This window comes from Ischnura elegans, chromosome 11, assembly GCF_921293095.1.
Source record: "Ischnura elegans chromosome 11, ioIscEleg1.1, whole genome shotgun sequence".
NCBI lineage: Eukaryota > Metazoa > Arthropoda > Insecta > Odonata > Coenagrionidae > Ischnura > Ischnura elegans.
Window position 1 is genome coordinate 10,021,515 of NC_060256.1, and position 22,582 is coordinate 10,044,096.

General features: G+C 37.4%; 1 protein-coding gene across 1 annotated transcript in view; it reads left to right on the top strand.

Moving 5' to 3' along the window:
• Positions 1–22,582, top strand: part of LOC124168408 (adenylate cyclase type 3) — a 449,992-nt gene that overhangs the window by 336,284 nt on the left and 91,126 nt on the right. Inside the window, exons 6-7 of the mRNA XM_046546623.1 lie at positions 4,558–4,716; positions 11,496–11,625. Of these exons, the coding sequence (XP_046402579.1) occupies positions 4,558–4,716; positions 11,496–11,625 (289 nt within the window). The remainder of the gene's footprint in view (positions 1–4,557; positions 4,717–11,495; positions 11,626–22,582) is intronic.

Here is a 22,582-nt window from a genome sequence, read left to right on the forward strand (position 1 = left end):
CTGAGGTCTAATTTGTTTCCTACCCCTTTTTTTAATTAGCTCAGTTGAAATATCCCTGTAAGAAGCGCTTTAGGTTTTACAATTGTTTACCTCGTGTCTATGATACGGTTAAGATGCATAAAAGAATTTATTGGAGAGCAGATAGGATTGATTTTTTAAGTATTGTGCATGAGTTATAGAGTTTAGGTTCGGTGATTGCTGTTAGCGAGTTTTACTTTGACGGAATCCCAATTTCTTCAATTGCTGGAAGTATAATTTCGTGGAATACACGCTTACCCTTTATAAAGCATTGTGGACAGTGTTTCCCGAATCTTTCCGTTAAGTGCCCACGGGTTGATAAATGTCCCTCCATAAATGCTCATCGCTAAATATTAAAAATGCTTTTGATTCGAAAATCAAGCAAAAAAGGGAATTTTGATGGGGGTGGCTTAAAAGGGAAGATTGCGAACCAGTCACCTCAAAATTCATCCCTCATCCAAGGGGTGGATGTTCTGCGCTCCTTTCCACCCCTCTCCCCCATTCTCCACCCCTATTTCATGCTCCCGTCTTCAAGGGGCGATGATAAGGATATTGACAGAGAGATCAGGGAATGAGATATCGCGGTGTCGTGCGGAGAAGGAACTGGGTGATAGGCTGTTCCAAAGACGACGCCCTCCCCAACTTTTTTTTCTGATGAATAAAAAAATTTAAAAAATGAAATAGAAATTGGTGGAATCTGAGATGGGAGGTCGCTGGGGAGAGGAGGAGATAGATATGGAGGGAATGGGTTTCTCAGACATTTTCTCCTTGAATGGAACTCCGCCTCCTAAGGCGCTAACCCCTCCCCCCCCCTTATGACCTTGGCCTCTCCCCACACCCTGATATCCTTAGGCCTCGTCCAAAAGAAATTAACTTGAATTAACTTAACGTAATCGTGGATTTAAAAACTTCGATATGGGAAAGCACTGCAGGAACAAGTGACTTTGTACGCAATCACGCGCACGGGTGCAAAGTTAAAAACGAAAAAATGAAAAAATATTTGACTTAGCCGGTATCCGAACTCGGCGAAGTCAAATATTTTTTCAATGCGAACTTCATCCGTTGGTGTATTTTCGATATGGGGTCCTACGGTTCATAACTACTCGAATTGGCATAGCTAGTCTTAGAATAGCCATTCGTGATAAAATATCATACATATGTTGCAAGTGTTCAGTGGGTTTAAATTTTCGATCGTGACGAAAGATAAACTCGCAAATTTTAGTAATTTTCCACGCTTTAACTCACCCAATCCTGAGTCTCAACGGGTAACCATCGTGACAAAGTGGGTGTGGAATGAATGTCCTCATCATCCCGCCTGACCCAATCCTCTGATTTTTACTTTACCCCCACCCCAACCGTTTAAGCTGCGTAACTTGGTCCTTTGCTGGTAATCGACGCTTTGAGAAAGAAGATTATCCGCTTAGACCTAGGTCAATTAAAGCTTGATTAATTTGTGGGAAATTAAAGAAATTTTGTCTGTTATTCAATAATAATAAGATAGTGATGATCGTCTTTAGTGATATGAGAACTAATTAAAGTCATGTAGAACCGATTATATGGTTGATACGCGGTCTGAGCTGTGATTGGTGAAATATTTGAGGTATCGATTTGGGCGGTCTTCGGGGTCGAGTTACGCCAAGCTAATTTGCTCTGATCGGGGTTTTCTCCCTTAATTCCAAACCACTCTCGCCCTACCAACAACTAATGGATTCAAAGGCGCTAACCCCCTTCTTGAGGGGAGGGTGTGGTGGAGCTGAGCATCACGGGATACCAAGCAGGTCGCTCATCCATATTATACTCGTTGCTTCCCTCCGCCGCCTCCTGGCGGAACCCCATGGAATCTCTAATGCGCCGAATAAATTCCCCAAACCCATTGCGACGTCCTTCACTTCGCCCTCCTACTCATCTGTATCCTTCTTCTTCCCATAGCTTTCTCTACGCTTCGTTGTTATTATCGGTATAAAATTAATCTGCTCCCGATGAAATTAAAATAAATAAATTGTCTAAGATAATGTTTAAAATTGTCGAAGACTGACTCTCAAGAAAACTAAATTGTCTAAGGTAATGTTTAAAATTGTCGAAGACTAACTCTCAAGAAAAAATTGAACATTTATTGATATAATTTCATTGTAACTTGTAATAGTTACTGCGATTGTTATGTCGGTTATTTTTGTCACATTTCTTTTATTCATAGATGGCTTAATTAGGGTCTTATGACCTTGGACACCATCCTAATTTCCCTCCCTTTTTTATTACCAGTTAGTGCTATCAAATTTTTGGGCGTAAATGAATTAAAATATGGAACTAATGAAATTCTTTCGGGTTCGCCACCGGGTGAGAGATTTCGAGCCCCATTTCAGGGCATAACCCAAATCTTAATCCTGACTCAAACTTTACCCGATTGGTTGCCACTTAGGTATTAGGAGATATCACTCGAGTTCCAGCGCTCACTTAGACTATTCTCAGCAGTGGATAAACAGAGTGCCCGCTCAAATTGAGTCCCCAATTTCCAAGATGTCCCCCGCCGTCACCTCACATTTTTTTAAATCAATATATCTCTTTAAAATACTTCCACGAGCGCTGTTTTTCTCCAGTAATGCTAATTTTTGATGAATGCGAAACAATGATTTACATTTGCACTGGAGCATACTCACCAAAACGTATCGTTCCATTCTCTGAGTTTTTTAACATGGAAATCAACAGTGATGCATATAACACTCGTTTTCTGATCTGACTAAACTGATTAATGGAGTCATATTTTTGCAGCGCAGCCGCAGCTTTGTACAGGTTTTTTTGGCGCTTTTTTTTAATGATCGTCACATTCCCCAAGGCTTTTTTGTGACCTGATAGAAGCCTAATAATGAGTAGCATCGGTTTATAACGAAATTAATGTACACACTTTTATTATGTTCTCAACTTTGGCATTAAAAATAAGAGATCTACATTTTTACTTACGATGCATTTAGTCATAAATATTCAAAAAATGAGTTTTAATTTCAAATTAAAGCAAAGGAAGTCACTGAAATTGACAAAAATGATGCAATTTTTAATTAAATATCACTGAATTATTTACTGGAGAGAATGATTGTTTAATCATCATCGTAAATTTAGGCGATTAACTTGAACATACTTGATTATAACTGTTTGAGTTGAAATATGCATTATTTTATTTTTAAATACCGATGTGATGCCAAGGTATATCAATTTGTATGAATGGAATTCCACTACGTTACACCTATCACCAATAAAGCGACTAATCTCAAGATTTTCAATTGTAAAATTACTCGGAAGTATCATAGATGCTTGTATAAGTTGATTCTGATGAAAAAATAGGACTATATAAACCGAGATTCACAGAGAAAATATTTATATACGTAAATACCAAAAAAAATTCGTTTTACATTATTGCTTTCGCAAATCAATGTTAGAGAGGACAAACCTGCTATGAAAACGCGACTTTTTGGTAATTAGGAAGAAACGAACCCACACAATGGAGGTTATCTGGTTCCTTAATTGATCTCTAATTATTAATCGAAAACATGGCTATTTAATTATCTTACTAAGGCACTTAGGCCTGTAAATTCCTTTAATTTGGTCCTCCGCGGGTGGTATATTTAAGCCCATCAACCGTACATTCATTGGAAAGTTCTCCCCCCTCTCCTGCAACTTGTTGCGTTTATTTTTCTTGTTCATTTCTTTTCCTCGGGGCATGGGTCGCCTTCCGTGCTACACTGTTTCAACGGGCATTATTTATTCATATCCTTTTCAAATTCACGGCATTGAACATGTAATTGAATAAAACATAGTATCGAATGTGAATTTTATCGATAAACTAGCGGAGAACGAGACTTAATAATCATATTTAATGGCGTGAGTAAACCTTTTGGGGAAGCAATTTTTCTTCTTCTTTCTCTTATCCCCTTTTGCTGTTAGGCGTCGGGTTCCACCAGCCACTTTCTAAACTCCCTCCTATTCTGAGTGAGCCGCTTCACATCATTCATACTCTGCCCACGCTGGGCTGCCTGTCTCTCCACGTAGCCTCCTTCCCACTTGGCCGTCCTCTTCCTCGCCTTCCCTCCGGTCTTGCTTCCAACACCTCTCTTGGCTTCCTACCCTCCTCCATCCTAACCACATGTCCATACCATCCTAGTGCTTTCCTTTCCATTTCTTCTGTGTTTGAGGAATCTTGCTGGAATTGGGCTCTGATGGTTGTATTTCGCACTTGATCTCTCCTAGTGCGTCCTGCTCCACGTCTGAGATATCGCATATCGCCGCTTTGAAATCTACTCCTGTGTTTATCTAGTAGTATAAATAAGCAATTTTTCTGTTCATTTTATTCCTTAATTATCTTACCCACAGTCGTTATGTCAACCCTTTGGCTTATATACATGAATTGACCCGAGAAATAATTACCCTAGACGCGGAATCGATCTACAGACCTTACCAAGCGTGCTATATATTTTCAGTGTGAATATTTTTTTAATATGTCCTTCATTTCATTTCTTAACCCTCTGTTCCTTATTTCTTCTCGTCCCGTAGGTACGTTCAGAAGTCCACCAAATCTCCGGTGGACATGCGTGTTGGAATCCACACGGGCGCAGTGCTGGCGGGGGTGCTGGGTCAGCGGCAGTGGCAGTTCGACGTCTACTCCAAGGACGTTGAGCTGGCCAATCGCATGGAGAGCAGCGGGCTCCCTGGGTGAGGCATCTCCACATCCACACTCCCTTTCAAATACAGCAACCCCCCACTTAATAATATAGGCTTCAATGTTTCGGCATACGCTCAGTGGATGCAAAATACTGGCCAGAAATGGTTATTTACTTAGCCTTGATAACAAAAATAATCCATCTTACATTGACAAAGATTATACCTGATAGATGAAAATTACCCTGAATACTAAGTTTTTAATCCTGATTCCGTCGTGATCAGACGCCTGATGGAAGCCTAATTATAAGTAGCATCGGTTTATAACGAAATTAATGTACACACTTTTATTATGCTCTCAACTGTGGCATTAAAAATAAGATCTACACTTTTACTTACGATGTATTTAGTCATAAATAAGCAAAAATGAGTTTTAATTTCAAATTAAAGCAAATCACCAAGATGTAAAACTCTTTTTTATCTGGGCATTGCAGAAAAAATGCAATATTATGGTGTGGAAATCAATTTCTTTGATGAATTGAGGAGGACCTTGTTCCTCGTAGATATTTCTATTCCTAAACAGATAACATGAAAATGACTATGCTTGAAAATATACAATATCTAGGACTTGGCGACGGAGATTGCAAGGATTTGGTCGATGAATGAATAATATTAATGCCAGCTATAGAATGCCTGTGTTATGAAACACGTGCTCGAATCTAAATGGCATTTACTGTAGCAACATGAGGCGTAGTAAAAATAATTCTTCAACATTGCTAGAAAAAACTGGTGATGGAAATTCAATAACGATAAATTATTTAATTATTCCGAAAGATACTTACAGAATGAAGCCCTGATTGCGTACTTTGGGGAGTAACTTTAGATAGCCAAGAATAGCCACAAATAAACTTTCTTAATTATAACCTTGTAGTTCCACTTTCAATAAAAAGCTGCGTAAACTTTATGAAAAAAGAGTTGCCTTACAACGACATAAAAGAAAGGAACTTTCAACCTGGTTCTTTTTTTTCTAGTCTAACTTCCATTATGAGAGCATATTATTCCCACCTGACTGATGGTAACAACAGGAGCCCTCTTTGCGATTAATGCATTTCCTGCCTGCCGCGTGAACGTGAGGAGTAACTCAATTATTGCCATGGGAAGAATCCCCTTGGACCGGTCACTGAACCACGTCTTAGTCTTAGCTTATCAAGTCTGGTGCAATGCGGTAGCTTAATTGTCAGCGTAGTGGGCAGTATAGCTGAAGGCTCATAGAATTTTTTCCTGGGAAAGTTGTAAATGTAATACGCATTTCTTGAAGAATAACAATGCTTTTTCATGTCAGTAAAATTATTTATTAATTACAAATTTTTAAACATGTACATCATCACACAGCTATCCATTATATGGCAATAAATTACTGAACACCGAAAATCCCATTGACAGTGGAATCACCTTCCATTTTGTCACAAATTTCTTACTTGTAACCTCTCCCTTAATATAATTTTTTCTCTATATTAACGAGTCCATTATAAGTGTAACTAAGGTATAAAACAGGTCGAAAGTGAGTTTATAATGTATACCCTGCTCCAAGTAACTCCCCAAAACAATAGTTTTATTAAATTTTCCATTTTTACTTTACTATTGTATGATTTGTGATCCCAGCGGATGTCATATACAATGCTAACACTGTTTTTTTTTACAAAATACTCAATAAATATTTATTATGAGCTGTTCAGTCACCATGGGTGCAATTTGAAGAGGATACATAACTCCTGCTTGACCTGATCGACCATATATATGCTTGTGCCTTCATTGAAATTATAAGCGTTAGTGGAAAAGGTCACTCTTAACAATTTTTATGTACTCTATTTTAAATATGTATCTCAATGGTAATATTTTTATATTTCCTATTTTCCTTTTTATGTATCCTGAAACTTTTGAGATGGTGGAATGACTTTTCAGGCATGTAAAGTTTTACCTTTTCCATAAATTAGAAAATCTCTGAAGGGCTTTCTCTATACATATATCTTAATAAACATACGTACTACCATGGGAGCCGCCTTTATAAACATTTTAGAACACCATCCGTGAACAAAATGGAAGAAAGAACAAAATGAGATACGCCTACGGAGACTTACTAGCATTCATTGGAATTCCTTGATTGTTCTGGAGAAAAACGAATAGTTCCGTTCGAAAAAATATCTCTCTTAACTCATTGTTTCCGTCGAGCCTGAAAATTCAGTGAGATTCTACGATAATTTTTTACGTATCGCTCCGAAAGATTCTTAGAAGCTGAACAATCCAAACTTAGCGCGTTGCCTCTGAGTATCCATTTTATGATTATCCACTTACCATGATAATTTTAATGAATGTATAAAACAAACGTGCGGTCGATTGGGCCATGTAAGAGTAATGCTTCATTTTCAGATGGTCTCATGGTAACTGAACAACTCATAACAAATACCTGTCGCATATTTTGTAAAAGAAAACAATTTCTTGCATGCATATTGACGTCCAATGGCATCAATAATCATAAAATAGTACACAGAAAATGGAAAATTTAGTGAAACTACGGTTTTTGGACGTTACTTAGCGCAGGGCACGTTCTATAAATCAGCTTTTAACCTGTATTATACGTTAGCTACAGTTGTATTGGACTTGTTAAGGGAGAGTATGCAAGTAAGAATGTAAGACAAAGTAAATGTGAATAGGCGTATTTTTAAAATATTTAAATATGTATAGGTGAATTCGTGTATAATTTGGCATTGCATATTAAAATTCTCACATGACAGTGTGAGATTACAGTGAATAAATTTATCTCACTTCATTTTCAAGGGTGAATAATTTTTAATCGGCATAAAGATGAATGCGTTTCAGACAATAATCTATTCGTCGCAAAAATTCCGAGATGAAAGTGTCATTCCTCGTTAAAGTAGTAATACAGATGAAATAGTAGAGGTTTCTAGGCGTAAACTGTTAGAGAAATGGAGGTGCACACCTTATTCCCCCCCCCCATTATTCCCTTCTCTCATGGTTACTCCTCCATCTTTTTTTCTCTCCGCTCCATTAAGTGGGGATGAACATGGTTGTCATTTTTCCGCTTCTATGAGGCCCGAGTGACTGGACGCGCTAATCTGTGATGGGATTATTTCTCGTTTACCAGGCAATTATCCCACTTTCGCCAAAGCGCGATTACGATACCGCCTTTGTTCAATACCATTATGTCACGTACTTGCGCTGATAGTTTCTCGCGCAAAGATAGCTATCAACAGATTATCGGGTAATCTTTCACACCCACAGTTGATATCATGATCACAGAGGGAAAAGCAATTTCTCCTATTTCTCATCAAATACTTTATACATTTTTCATTATTTTTTATCGCTGCTATACTCAAGACGATTTGCCTAGACGGAATAAAATTTCGCAAAGGATTAAAATGAGATCGAAGTCCAAAATTTTGCTACAAAAAGATTTCATCTTGAAAGGTGTGGTGTACATTTCTAAAAAGAAATAACCTCAAAAACTCAAGTGCTACTGAATCTTGCCTGGTACAAGTAAAAACGAATTAAGGATATAAAAACGAATCAAGGAATATGTTTTCAGAAAAAAATGTAAATAGTGAATAGAAATGAGCTAGAGGTCCGTTTAAATTTGAAAATGAAGCAATTTTTACGATGTAAAAAATGTGTATTTTCAAGAGCCTTTAAAACTAAAGAATATTTAAATTATATTAAATGTATTTCTCCTCTAACTCAAAATTCCTTATTGTTTCTTAACCCATTTAGGTTTTCTGGATTACATATTTCATCATTCATTTTTAAATACTGCCTTTTTTAACTTTCCTCAGAAAGTATTTTTCGCTCAAAACTAATTTTTAAAAATCATTTGATTAAGAGTGAATAGGTTATAAAAAAAATTTTAAAGCTGGATATTAAAAATAAATTTTATTTTTGTTTTTTTTTGTTTTATTTATGTTGTTTGATTTAAAATTTGTTGGTTATTAAAAATGATATTTTTGTTAAAGTAAAAAGTACCTCTGAAACTTTTTTTCTTCTAAAAATTGCGAAATATTTATCTAGAGGCATTAGAAATGATAAATTTCTAGAAACCTTTCAATGTGTTTCGATGCACAGGGAGCTGCAGTGGGAAAGATGGTTAGAGAAGGGGTTACAATTAATGATTGATCTGCGAGATTCATGATGCTTGCGATGAAAAGTCGCATATATCGTGATACAAAATATTCGATTGCGACGGTCTTTAAGATGCCATGTTATTACAATTGATTTCAACAAGCTTCCTTAAGACGTTACTCCATTTGATCAGCATTATCATCAATTTGGAAAATTCGATTCGGCATACATATATTAATCAAAAGCGTTAGGCTAGTTTATCCTTTAGTTCTTTATTTAATTTTTCGTTAATTAATTCTCTTACGTGGCCTTTTCAAAGACTGGTAATTTGATTTTCTCTTAAATTATTTTCGGGCATTTATTGTTCTTTTTATTATTTTTATCCCCCATTTAGCCAATTAAAATAATTATATTTAGCTTAAATCAACCGAAAATTTCACAAACGTAATCGTTTTAGTTGTATGAATCGAAAAATTATTCATGGTGAAATCTGGTTGTCACAGGGAAATTGTGAATCACTATCTTCCGCAGCATTCGTTAAGGTAGCCCTGCCCATATACCTCGTGCTACTCCTTAATATCATCAGATAAAAATGACAGAAGGGCAAGGAAGTAAGCGTGGAGCCTTTACCTGTCTCGTTTTCGAGCTGCCGAGTCATTTGTGTGGAAATGTAATATACGATAAATGTATAATAAACACAATGGGGAACTTTACAATTAACGAAAACTGAACCTAAAGAAAGGGAAAACGTTCCTTCAAGACTTAAAATAGAATTAAACGCTAAAATTAGACCATATTACGACTGACAAAGGACCACTCTTGTTCACCATATTTAAATAAACTCCATCTAGTATAACTCAGTTATACTGTATAAGTCATTTTCCATGCCCCACTTCCACATTACTCCAAATGTAAGTTCTGAAATCCTTAATTCTATTTTTAAATTATTCACTGTAAGTAAATTTTTCTTTTGGTGCTATTTTATTGAAAATTTCTTTCTTGCTCCCACCATCGCTAGTTTTTCTGCCTCCTAAGTGACAGAATTCGTTTACTGCTGCCAGTTTATGTGCCACCATTTCAATTTATTTGTTCCCTTCTCTTCTTTCTCTGCATACTCCATCTTAGTTTCCCTTGGAATTCTTCTCCTGCTGATATATACCCATTTTCCTACTCGTATTTACCAAAATTTCTCCATGGCAGACTACGCCGTTGAATCATTGAGAGAAAATAGCCATTGCACCTAGTAGAAAACCCTAGAAATCTTTCCACTTTCAATTCACCCGGAAATCCTTTACCATGGCAACTTAAAATAAGAGATACAGTTAAAAGTATACAAGGTGTGATCAAAAAAGAACGGACTGATTATATAACTTGTTTATTTCGATGGATACAGCCTAGTCGTGCTTGTCACCCTCAAAATACATGCCTTAGCTGACGACACACCTTTGCCCTTTGCCAAAGTTTCTTCCAGCTCACGAACGCTGTCTGGTTAGCCTCCTTTAGGATCGTATTCAGGTCCGCCGAGCAATTAGTTTAAATTTCCGCAATAGAGTCGATTCGGTGCCCTTCCAAGCTTGATTTTAACTTTGGAAACAAATTAAAGTCTGACGGAGCCATTTATGGAGAGTTTGGCGGCCGCGAGATCACGGAAGCTCTGGTTTTAGCGAAAAACTCTGTCATGATCAGCTTGTGAGCCGTCGAGTTATCGTCGTGGAAACGCCATCATGAGGTACGAATTTTGAAGTGACGCGCGTCATGCCCAAATTATCTATCAAAACTGTCTAAAAGGATCAAAGAGTAATGTTCACTTCTTAGGATACCTCTCTAGCATTTTAACGGCGATTTTCCTGCACCAAATCGTTCACCAGTTTGCCACGGCTGGGGTCTGTTGATTTGAGAGGCCTCCCTGTCCGTGAATCTTCTGAAATTCTTTGCGAATTAAAACCACTTAAAACACTGGCTTCGAGTTACAGCTTCATTAATAAAGGTTTTCTGAATCATTCCAAATGTCTCCGTAGCACTTTTTCCAAGTTTGAAATAAAATTTCACTCTCACTCGCCGTTCCTCTAGCTCCTTCAATGCTGCCGTTGTACGCAGCGATGAACAGGTTAAGACGCATACTGCTGCTGCTCAACGTAACGACGCAACGTAAAAAAACGCAACCCATCTCGTTTTAGTTTTCACATATATCGCAAAATGGCGCTTTTTGTTACGTTTCGATCCGTTGACTTGTTTGCGCAGAATAAAATCAGTCTGGTCTTTTTTTTGATAACACCTCGTAAAAAGCATATCAAAAGTAGCTTGTTTCCCAAAAGTTCTCTCTTTTTGTAAACTAGTATTACGTTTGAGATGTATATTAAAATGTAATCAATGGAAATACTTGGATCGAAATGTATCATTGCATGCGCCGGTGTATCAATGGCGGTGTTTATCTAATAATATCGAGGAAATTGGCTGATTTAACGAGACAATTATCCAGGTTGTTTTGTCTATTTTTAACGAGAAATAATCGAGAAGTTTTTTTCAAAGCAATTGATCCATGGTCCCTATGGAAACCCTGAAATACTCTCTCTGCTAATTTCGAGGTGCTCTGCAGGTTTCTCTAACAATGAAAATTATAAAAAATCATTTGCTTTCAAAATACTAGATGGAATCATGATGAATGTGTTGTAAACACTATTTCTTTCTCTCCTCTTTTTCAGTCGCGTCCACATCTCGGATCGCACTCTGTCTTTTCTGGACGGGCAGTTCGAGGTTGAACCCGGATACGGGGAGCGGCGAGAGGAGGCGCTGCGGATAGCTGGCCTCAAAACCTATTTCATCGTCAAACCGGTGAGTGATTGCTTCTGCCCGGGCGAAAAATATAACATGGAGTCCAGGCCTTCCTCGACTCAGTGTGTTGAAGGGATCGATTTGATGATGGAAGGCCTCCGAGTGTTCCTCCCAATGACCTCTCAAGCAATGGACTGATTGTGCCGAAAGAAACCAAGAAAATGCGCATCTGGCCATCTTGAGAAGCACTTTTAGAATTGCACTCAATATGGAAATACATGAGAAAAAACGCTATTTTGAATTTATTTTTCTCGACTAGTACGTTTTGGATCTGATTGTTACTTTGAAAGATTGGAATCCTTGGAATGCAGACGGCAGGTTTTTCAACTCAATGATACACTATCCTATCACTTAGATTGCGCGCGTTTTCTAATTTAAAATAATTCATTGGTTGGTAATCGAGTTCGTGGACGAGTTTCTGCCTGGATTCATCTACTCTTGAGAGCGATGCATAGCAACCAACATTACATTGTTTTCATTTCAGTGATTCCTTCGACAATTTATTTTTACTGACGATTGGTACAAAATAGCCATTAGTAAAATGTCTTTCGAAATTTAAATTTTGAAATTTGTTGGTAATAACTGCATTAATAGTCGCCGAATACTTTGAATGAAACGTACTTTAATGACTAAGTGACAGACTTTTTGGGAATATTTTGATTTTCCAGGTTTTCTCGTACAAGAAACGTACTTTCCTGGGAATTTATCTCAAAATCGAAAGATATTTAGCCATAATTTTTCCGTGGAAATGACTTATGCTCAATAGGATTTTGGCTGCTTAAGTGCTGTTCAGTGGAGTCTTACACCAATTTTTTAAGTCAACTGTCATCATGGCATGGACATTAGGGTGCCTCGTTTTGCCACTTTGTTTAGGAGCGAATCGTAATACCCGGCAAAAGTTGCGTACCCGGGTGGGTATTGCGGATATGATTTTTTTCAAAATCGGTTACTATATTCTGTTCGCCATTTTGTCTTGAAATTTCGAATTTTTGAACGAAAAACTTTAAAAATGTAAATAATTTTAATTTGGTTTTTTCAATGGTGTGTAATCAAATTTTTTTCAATGGTGTGTAACATTGGTCTTTTCTTGATATTTTAGACAAAATATATCAGCTCTATTTATTTTAATTATCAAGAAAATGACCTTTTATCGTGTCCCCAGAAGCAGTTTTTGTGGGTAGGCAACCCGCAACAAATATTCTCATTTACGCATTGCATGCGATAAATGACGCGAAATAGAGATGTTTTTCTGTCAAAAACGTGTAAATCGTATCTGAAGTTTTCAAGGATGGTCACCAGGATGAGTGCATGCTCTTTTTTGCCATCGTCGACTATATTGACTATATTTTCGTGTAAGAAGATATCACTGAAGATGGAAATTATCATTCGGGACGGTTTTATGTCCTTCAAGGGTCAAATTCACCTCCACTGCGGTCAGAAAAGTGATAAATTTTATAATGATTCAGCAAATGTAGAGCTCCTCGATCCCCTATCTGGTGAAGCTAGCCATGCGACCCAGAGCCCATCACGTGGATGTGGCTGCACCTTGGGCTCCTCGGCCTCCTCTACCCAACCAACTAACCAACGTCATGCAGACCAGTTTATTTGAACTGAATCGTCACCGTCCGAAAATATTGTGAAAATTGAGATTTCGATTGAAATTTTGGCAGAACTTGCCGTGGAATCAAAATGGATTTGATAACGTCATCCTTGGCGTTATTGCCGCATGCAAGGGAAGTCACTTCGGAGACTAGCTTTATTGTCCGTTCCACTGCCACTGTGTGGTGGAGATATATGACGAATGACTATTCTGGCGAAGTATTTTCAGGAAGCGACAGTTATACAACGATTTCTTCAATTGATATATTCCTCACTACTGGTAGCACGATAATCTGTGCTTTCCCAATTAATCATTTAATTGAATATTATAAAGATATCCATTTGTTATTTTTCTAATCCGTAGCGTGCCATTATTATAATTAGTGAAGAGTCACCAAGCGTCTTATCGTTTTCGCTGATAAGTCAGTGAAATCATGCGCTCATCCCAAGCGGGTCATGACTTCTCGATTGTTTCCGTCCTCCTCTCATCGACCTCACGTGTTTCATTGTTATTTATACGCTTGTAGGTGGCTCCTTTATTTTGTTCCAGAAATATTTTAACCCTCTTGGAGGGGTTGCGAAAATTTACAAGCATTCTGGGGTTTAATCCTTGTATTTTTAGCGTATGATTGTTAATATTCAACCGGTATATTTGGAAGATGGTTGGTGTGTCGATAATGAAATGATAATTGATTTAACACCGGATGATCCTCGGTTTTAGTTTTGGAGAAACCTATGGATAAGTCCACGGTTCCATCCCTGCGTTGTGAACTAAACTTGAAGAATGAGATACTGAGTAAATGAAACTCCCAGTAGGCGCTGTTATTGGTAAAACCTAATGTTCTGCTTTGTTCGATAACTTATTTCATATCTAATGGATAAATATTAAAAGAGAACTGTTTTACGTTGCTTTCTTAATGGCGCATGGGGTTCAAAAGTAAATCAAAATATATAGGCATTAAAGAGCATTAAAAAAAAGGATGGGGACTAAAGGCAATGAATGATTTCCACAAGTCCTGATTCAGGTCCACGTGAAACATATGAGCAACTCCAGGGTTAGCGGTACGTTTATTTAATCCCATTGGTTCCGACACTTAAATTGTTACATCCAAGGCTACAATTAATAGAAGTGATGTGTTTCAAGGAACTGGACTTAGAATTGAGGAAGAGGTGAAGTGTTATGTAAGGAGTGCGTTTGTGTATGGATGTGAGACTTGGACGATGGGGAAGAGAGACAGGGACAGGATTGGGGCGTTTGTGATGTGGGTTTGGAGGAAGATGGAGGGAATACGGTGGACGGATCGAGGTAGGAATGAGCAAGTGTTGAACAGGGGAGATGAGGAAAGAAAACGATGGCTAAAAAAATAAAAGGAATAGTAACTGGCTGGGACATGTGTTGGGAGGCATTCTGGAGGTAGCTTTGGAGGGATCAGATCAGAAGAAGGGGAAGGAGAAGGCTGACGATAATTGACAATTTAAAGATGAGAAAATATATAGAGTTTGATGAAATGCCCAGAAATAGGAAAGAATGGTACAGCGTTGGAGTAAGGGACCTGCCGATAGGCAGAACCCCAGAAAATGATGATGACAAGGAGAAGCACCCTTAAAAATTATTCAGTTAACGTCAAAAGCGGTTGGCTTTTATTCACGTTTTGCGGTAAAATTCATCAATACTCCCAACATTATAAAGTGGTAATTTTCGAAACCGGATGCCCGGTTTTCTCCTGGAGCAACAGGCAATTGATTGAATTTTTCACCGTGGGGAAATTGAAAGAGAGCTGAGTTATAATTCCTGTGGTATTGACGAATGAGCTTTAGGAAAAGCATTGTATGGGGTGGCAAATGAAATGAATTCTGGGAGGGAAAGGGGAATGACTGGCGAAGTGGGGCACAGGGTTTTTTTCTGGACTGGGTTGGGAGGGAGACGGATTGTGTGAGGTCTGACTCAAGGTGGAAGTCTTCGAGGGGGTTGGAAATGGCTGGGCAGAAGGGGTGAGGAGGAGAAGGGTGGAGGTGGGGAGGGGAATGAAGAGGGAGGGAGGTCATAGCCGGGGAAAATCAATCAATCGGCCGATGATGTCGACGGGGGTTGCATTGAGGGTGTACCACGTCCCCATGACCCTCGTGGGAATATCGGTGTATTCAGGATATTTTAGTCGATACAGCCATAATATAGTTGTAAAGTGAATATCAAATTCTCCATCCAAACCTTAGTGGATAGAATACTGTCATAATAATTATAATTATAATCGATAATGTGCAGATTATTTTTAGGAGATATGGCTACTATTTTTATTTTGAAATGTTCATCTATTTTTATGTCCCCATGGTATCTGGGTTTCAGGGGATCGGATTGGTGTGGTGGCTAGAGTGTTGCCTTCCCATCCCGTGGGCTCGGGTTCAAATCCCGGCAGTGGCAGAGAATTTTCAGAGACTGCCCGATCCCTGCTTGAATGTCGTGTGTAGGACATTTCAAGTGCAACACTCCGTCCGTCGGATGGGACGTAAACCGTGGTCCCCTTGGTGCTTTTCCTTAAAAGCAGGCTAATGCCGACGCTGGGTTTCTCTCCTCACTGCCTTACCCATCCTTCCGTCACGGCGCAAATGATCTCAGCTGTCGGTCGCCTCCTCCAAATACCATACCGGTATCTGGGTTTCACCGCATCAAAACTTATTCTGAAAAGAGGAGGTACTCAATATTCTCCACCAGATCGCATTCGAACTTCGGAATATGGAATGGAATGGAATTCGGTATAATGGAAAATGGAATTTCTATAGATACAATTGTTTTCGATCATGAGTTAAACTGTCTTATTTATCGAGATAATATCGTTAGGAAGTGCTTATAAACTGGTAGATTTACTATGCAACACGCGTTATAAAAATGAATACCCCGATACTTGTGGAGGAGAATTACCGTGACAAAAGAGGCGTTGATGGACAGGAAAAAGCAGATGAGAGGATCGTTATGTAAAAAATTGAAGAAGAGACAAGTAATGATGGTGATTTGGAGTGCAGCTCTTCAAAGGTGTGGAAAAATTAAAGGAAGGTAAACGAAAATAAACTGGAAGCCATCGACATATCAGAGTGGAGAAGATGTAGAAGGTAAAGTGGACGGATAGGAAAAAGGAATGATGAAGTGCGGGATATGGTGGGCGAGGAGAGGCTGCTTTCAGATGTGGTTCGGAGAAGGCACAGGGTTTGGATGGAGCGAGTCCTAAGAGGGGAGGGGATGTTGAAAATAGTGCTTAAGGGAAATTTTCTTGGTAGGCAGAGGAGGAGAAGAGAAAGATAATGATTTATGGACAGAAAAAGGGGGCCTGGGACTGTAGTGTGATTTGAAGTGGGAAGTCTAAGATCAGAGCCGAGACGGCCGGGGTGATTCTTAATTTCGTGCAAACCTTAGCGAATAGAATACTTCGTATAATATTCGATAATTTGAAGGTAAAATTTTAGGAGATATGAATACCATTTTTATATCCTCATGTTCATCTATTCTTGTGTCTCCATGGCATCTGGGTTTCACCGCATCAAAATTTATTCTGGAAAGAGAAGGCACTCAATAATCACCACCAGATTGCGTTCAAACTTCGCAGTATAATAGAAAATGGAATTTTTTAGATGCAAGTGTTTTCTCTACAGTGTACTGCAGTCTTATTTTACGAGATGACATCGAAAAAAAGTGCTTATGAGCTCGTAGATGTATGCGATACGCGTATTATATTTTCAATTTCTTCAGGATAGGTGAAATTTCCATCTCAGTAGTGCTTCCCCTTCCAGAAAATAATCATTTCAAATTATTAAAATCTATTCCAGATAAATATGACGGCGTTCTAGATAGCTATATTTAAATCACTACATGTGCCACCAATGATTGCAGCAATTTCATTGGCTCCGAAAAATCAAAATTTCATAATTAACAACAAAACTGTAAATTTCGTTATTAGTACCCATCAGGTACTTTCCACATGTCTGCTTTGATGACTAGGCAATAATGTCGCCATTTTAATGGCACCGTTAAGCATTATGACATTCTTAATAAATTCAACCTTCATTTCAACCTTCCTTCATACACTGTTTTCAACATCCCCTCCGTTTTGTTAATCCATTCGTTCTTAGCAAAATATTTGGATTTTGCTCAATAGCTTTTACTTTGGCATTGCCTTCGTCTTAGTTCTGTCCTCTATTCTCACCTGACTGCATTACTGTAGTATTGCTACTGTGGTACTTGGATAGCCCAAGAGCTTTCATTTCGGAATATTTTCCCTTAAAATCCACTCTGTTAGCTTGTTCTCCGTAAGAATTGCTTTCACGCATGTTAGATGAATAGCACTTCATCACAGGGAGTGCTTTCTACAGCTCATAAAGGTCACAAGGTCAATAGATGGGATAAAAGGCTTTGAGCTGTGAAAGTCTTTGAAGACTTGAAGAGTGATATACGTAAGGGCAGCGGTACAGCTAATTTTAGGCTGGAGAAGCAATTTATTGCTGAGAGTAGTCAAAGAGAACTGATTAAGAATATGCGTTAGGAAGGAGATTAATGGAGGTAGTCCAGTTGAGATGATAATCTTCAATAGCCCATTGAATTAATCGAGCCATTCACTTGCTTCATTGGAAACGCTAATCTCAGCAAGAGGGCCATATTTTGTGCAAAAAATTAATCCAATCCTGCCACCTACAAATATTTTATTACCTGGCTGATTCAAATATCAATCAAACAATAATATACATTAAGTTTTGATATTTTATGGCCTTAATGGCGAAAATTTAAACCAGGTGTTTCATTAAAGGATTGGAATAGATATGAATTCCTTATTTAAGTAGTCGATGGCATTAAACTGAGCTCTAACAAGACTTACAAAGAAGGTTTAGATATTCCATCAAGAGAGTAAACGTCTTCAAAACAGACAATTCAAGTCAAATTTCTCGGTCAAGGATGGTTCGAAACTTGATGGTAATAGGGATTGATGAAATTCATTAATCGTTTAGAAAAATATTTCTAACGAACAGCCAAAGAAAAAAAATACTCAATTTTAATCATTCTCAAGGAATAAAATGTGCTTAAAAATTGCACAAAAAGGTAGTTTTTTTCTGTAGTTACTTTACTTATTACAATTTTAAATTTACCGTATCCTTAAGCATATGCAACAGCTAAAACATGTGTGCTGTTAGTGCTATATACTGCAGGCGCAGTCGGCATTAAATTTTCTGGAATGAAGGGCATACAATTCTTAAGGCCGCTATACATGGCGAATGATTTCATTCGCATGATCATTCACCGTGTATAACGGAACAATTCGCAAATTAACCTTCATGCGCATGATCATTCAGTGAAAATTAGAACCTGTTCTATTTTCCTAGTATGATCCTGTGAATGATCACGTGATCATTCAGCATGATAATTTACCGTGTATAGCGGCCTTTAGATACTGTAGCAGATTTAACTGTCAAATTATAGTGGGATTGACTATCATATCAGATGGCTGCCTTAAAAATTCACCTATACACCTAAATACGATGTTTCTCCATGTAACGTTTCGCCTAGTTTCCATCCCCTCTCCACACCACTATTTTCAAAACATTTCGATATCAACTGTTTTCAAAGCTCATGAATCGTAATTTGAGCGTTACTTTCGGAGACCTTCGCCACATATCGCCTCTTAAAAATATTTTTTCGGCCGAACGAAAATTTCCAGGTTCATAATATTTCTCGATAGGAACCTAAAACTTTCTCTCGGTAGGTGAAGAAAAAAAACATTCTAACTACTCTAAGACCATATATGTACCTACACCAAGAGTGAAGTTCGTTATGAAAGAGTATTCTGCTTAGCCGGGATTCTAACCCGGATCTCCCTGTGCCGGTAAGACGTTCTAGCCAATTGATATTCTCAGAGCTAACTTCAGGATGGCTTTTACCGAACAAGACGTCACAAGTCCACTGTATAGCGAATGCGACGGCAGTCGTGCTTACTAAGCCAATGCGTAGCAAAGAAACCCTACTTTGTTGCTCTATTCGGCAACGACGAATTCCAAATCACCGCATGCAGCAAGTGTTTTTGTATGCAGTCACGCGCATGGGTGGAAATTTATACACATCAGGGATGAATTTTGCCATGAAAAAATATTTGTCTTAGCCGGGATTTTAACCCGAATATCCCGATTGCCGAAGTAGTATAGAACCGTATTTTGTTAACACTTTATTGAAATAATCAACTGGAAGAGTGTATCCGAAATGTGTTGAAGGGGTTTTTAAATTCAAAATACTATAATAATAAAAAGATGAATCCACTCAGAACTCAAGTCGAAATAAATACTTAAAATTTTCCACGATTATAAAATTTATTACGACTTAGGTTTTAATGTTACTACATCTTCTTCAAGGTTTAGCAAAACGATAAAAAAAACTAGGCCTTAATAAATGTAATAATCGTGGAAAATTTTCAAGTATTAATTTCAAATTAATAAATTCCGCTCCATCACGTTCGAATCTTTGGATTTTATCCCACTCGGAGGTTTTCGTTACACATAAAAAAAAACGTATTGAACACGTGCACTGAGCTATGTGGGCTAGATCGAATTGATGGCTTATGAACCTCCAGCACATTCAAGTACAGTGATACATATTTGCTCGAGGAAAAGAAGAAGACCTCCCCGTGGATTTACGCTTGCAGCCGTGGGTACCTACTTTGTTGGCAAGGAAGCCTCTCCTTTTTTTCGGATTCGCATCGTCTATCTATGTGTCTCCGCGTGGCCTATGCGGGTTTACCCTGGGGGAAAGTGGAGGAGCGGCAATGTTTACCCGAGTCTCCCCCGCACACGCGATCCACTCAGCTACAAAACAACGTCGGTCGCGAGAAATCAATAATCATAAAGCGAATACGCCCACACAGGTGGGGGTTAAACAAACTGTGCTCTCAGGGGACACATTGCATTCTAAAGGAATTTCCGCCTCCAAATTGCCTTTACGAAAGAGTTTATAATTAAATTGAAATTTGTATAGCTATTATGGTTATCCCAACTGGAAAAAGAGCACTTTTCCCTAAAAGGAGGAATTTTTTATAACATTTCTACCTTCGGGAATCGAAAATGGCTTACAATGAGAATTAAATTCCCACAGAACTAGGGAGTAACTTTAAATCATACTGTAAGAATAATAGAAGCGAGCAAATTTATTAATAAAACTGTGTTTTGCATACATAGTTAATTTCCTGTCTCTCTTTGCGAATAGTACGTAAAACTCTAAAATCCATCACAAGTTTCCGCAAGGTAAGCAGGGAAAGATGGAGAAGCATTGATAATATTAGCAGTTTTTTATTGTTCAGTATTATGAGGTGAAACCATTCTAAATATGTTGAAAATTATCTCTCTGGTAATTGAATCAGTCTAACTTTAATTACACTTTGCAAAAATATTGAGGTCTCCATAATTGCTTTTAAAAAATAGGTGTTCTTGATGTATTTTGACCTCCTGACTAAGAAAACGATACTCATAACATCGTATTGCCTATGTTGATGGCGCAAATGATATATTCAGCCAATATAGGCCACATATGTATTGGTAAATAGTGCCTAAATGGCAAACGAATCATGCTGAGTTGTTTTAGCGTACAATAATGGGAATCTACCCGCAGAGAACAGATGCATATTGGTAACCCAAACATTCACTTGCATGGCCATATATTTGCTTCATATTTATCATGGTTCACCCGATTTTTCATATTTATCGCGGTATTTTCCGCTAATGGGGCATTTATGTAATCGCAGTGCGAAGTATTCGTTCGAGTATCATTCCTCAAATTCGTTGATATTTGGATGGAACCATTCACCCTGTTGCAAATGTAAGCGTTGCACAATACACTATTCATATAACGCATTGTCGTTAAATTGCAAATGTTTGCGATTTGTACAAAAACTCCAGGCCATACAATGTTACAAGCATCATTTTCTGATTCATCAACAATACTTAAACAACAAGGATTTTATTTTTGAAATAAAATTTGTGTGACCTTGTTATTTGCTCCGTAATGTGATGAAATCTTATTTATATCCTTACCGTTTATAAACATTTTTATAGATGTACAGTGGATTTCACTTATAATATTGAATGGCAATAAACTTGAATATGAATTCTGAAAAATTCTGAAAATATTTTCAGAGCCATTATAAAGGGAACCGATTGATTTTTCAGATTTCTTATAATCCCTTTCGATAAAAAGAAAACAAGGCATATTTTAAGAACTAAATTCACCTTAAAAATGATTATAAAATCTTATAAAATTATTTCAAATTACGGATTGATACTGCAAGTGGTACATTCTTTATCAACCTAAAATGTATATTTCCTTGCTCGTACGTCATAGTTCACTGCTGGTTTATTTATTCTTTAAAATACCTTTAATATCTCTCGTGCATTTTATGAACTTTCATAAATAGCGGCCATAAAAGATTTTCTCTTGGTTTGTATGGGAAAAGTATCGTAGGAATTTTCGAAAAATGTTTTCTTAGGGATATTACAGAGTACAAACAGATTTTTAATATACATTTAATGTGTATTAATTGAAAAATGTAGCAACATTTATTATTCTCGGTCAAAGAGGGAATGCAGAATAGTTTTGAGAGATCTGTGATTCCGTAAATAAAAAGTACTTTTAACTTTTTATCAGGGGAATATTTTAAAATAACTTTTTCCTTTTTATATTTCAATCATAAATTGAAGTTTATTATCAAATCGGTCAAAGGTTTTTAGTATATTTTCATTGGCATAAATTTTGGTAGTGGTTAAAATCAAATCATCAGCATATTTTTATAAGAACAGAATTATGTATGATAGAGTTGGGTTAATGGTATATATGGAACCTCATTCATCACTGCACCCGCAATAATAGGTGCAACTAGGAACTCATTGGTACTCCTCTCACATTTTTTTTCAGATTTATCATTGTATTGTAAGTAACTTTGGATGACGCATGAGTAAATTAAGTTTCATGAAATCTCAAGAGATATTTTGAGAGTGATTGTATTCCATTTTGATGAAATTTTGTTTTCAATTGAATCTAAGGAAATATTAGTGAGCAAAGATTTGATTTATAGAGATATATTTATATACATTTGAGTTATCCCGTAATTGTATTTTGTTAAAAAAAATCAAACGAGTCTTGAACATTGTATTTGGTGAATGATATGTGCTGATTAAATTACAAATATATTTCCCACATTCTTAACATAGACTATTAAAAAAAATTACAACTGTTATTTATTCATGATCTTTGACTAAACCATGTAGTTTAGTTGCGGTCTTATAAGCCTCGATTAATTTGTTTTTAAGAGTAAGATCTGTTTTATTTTATTTGAAAATACGT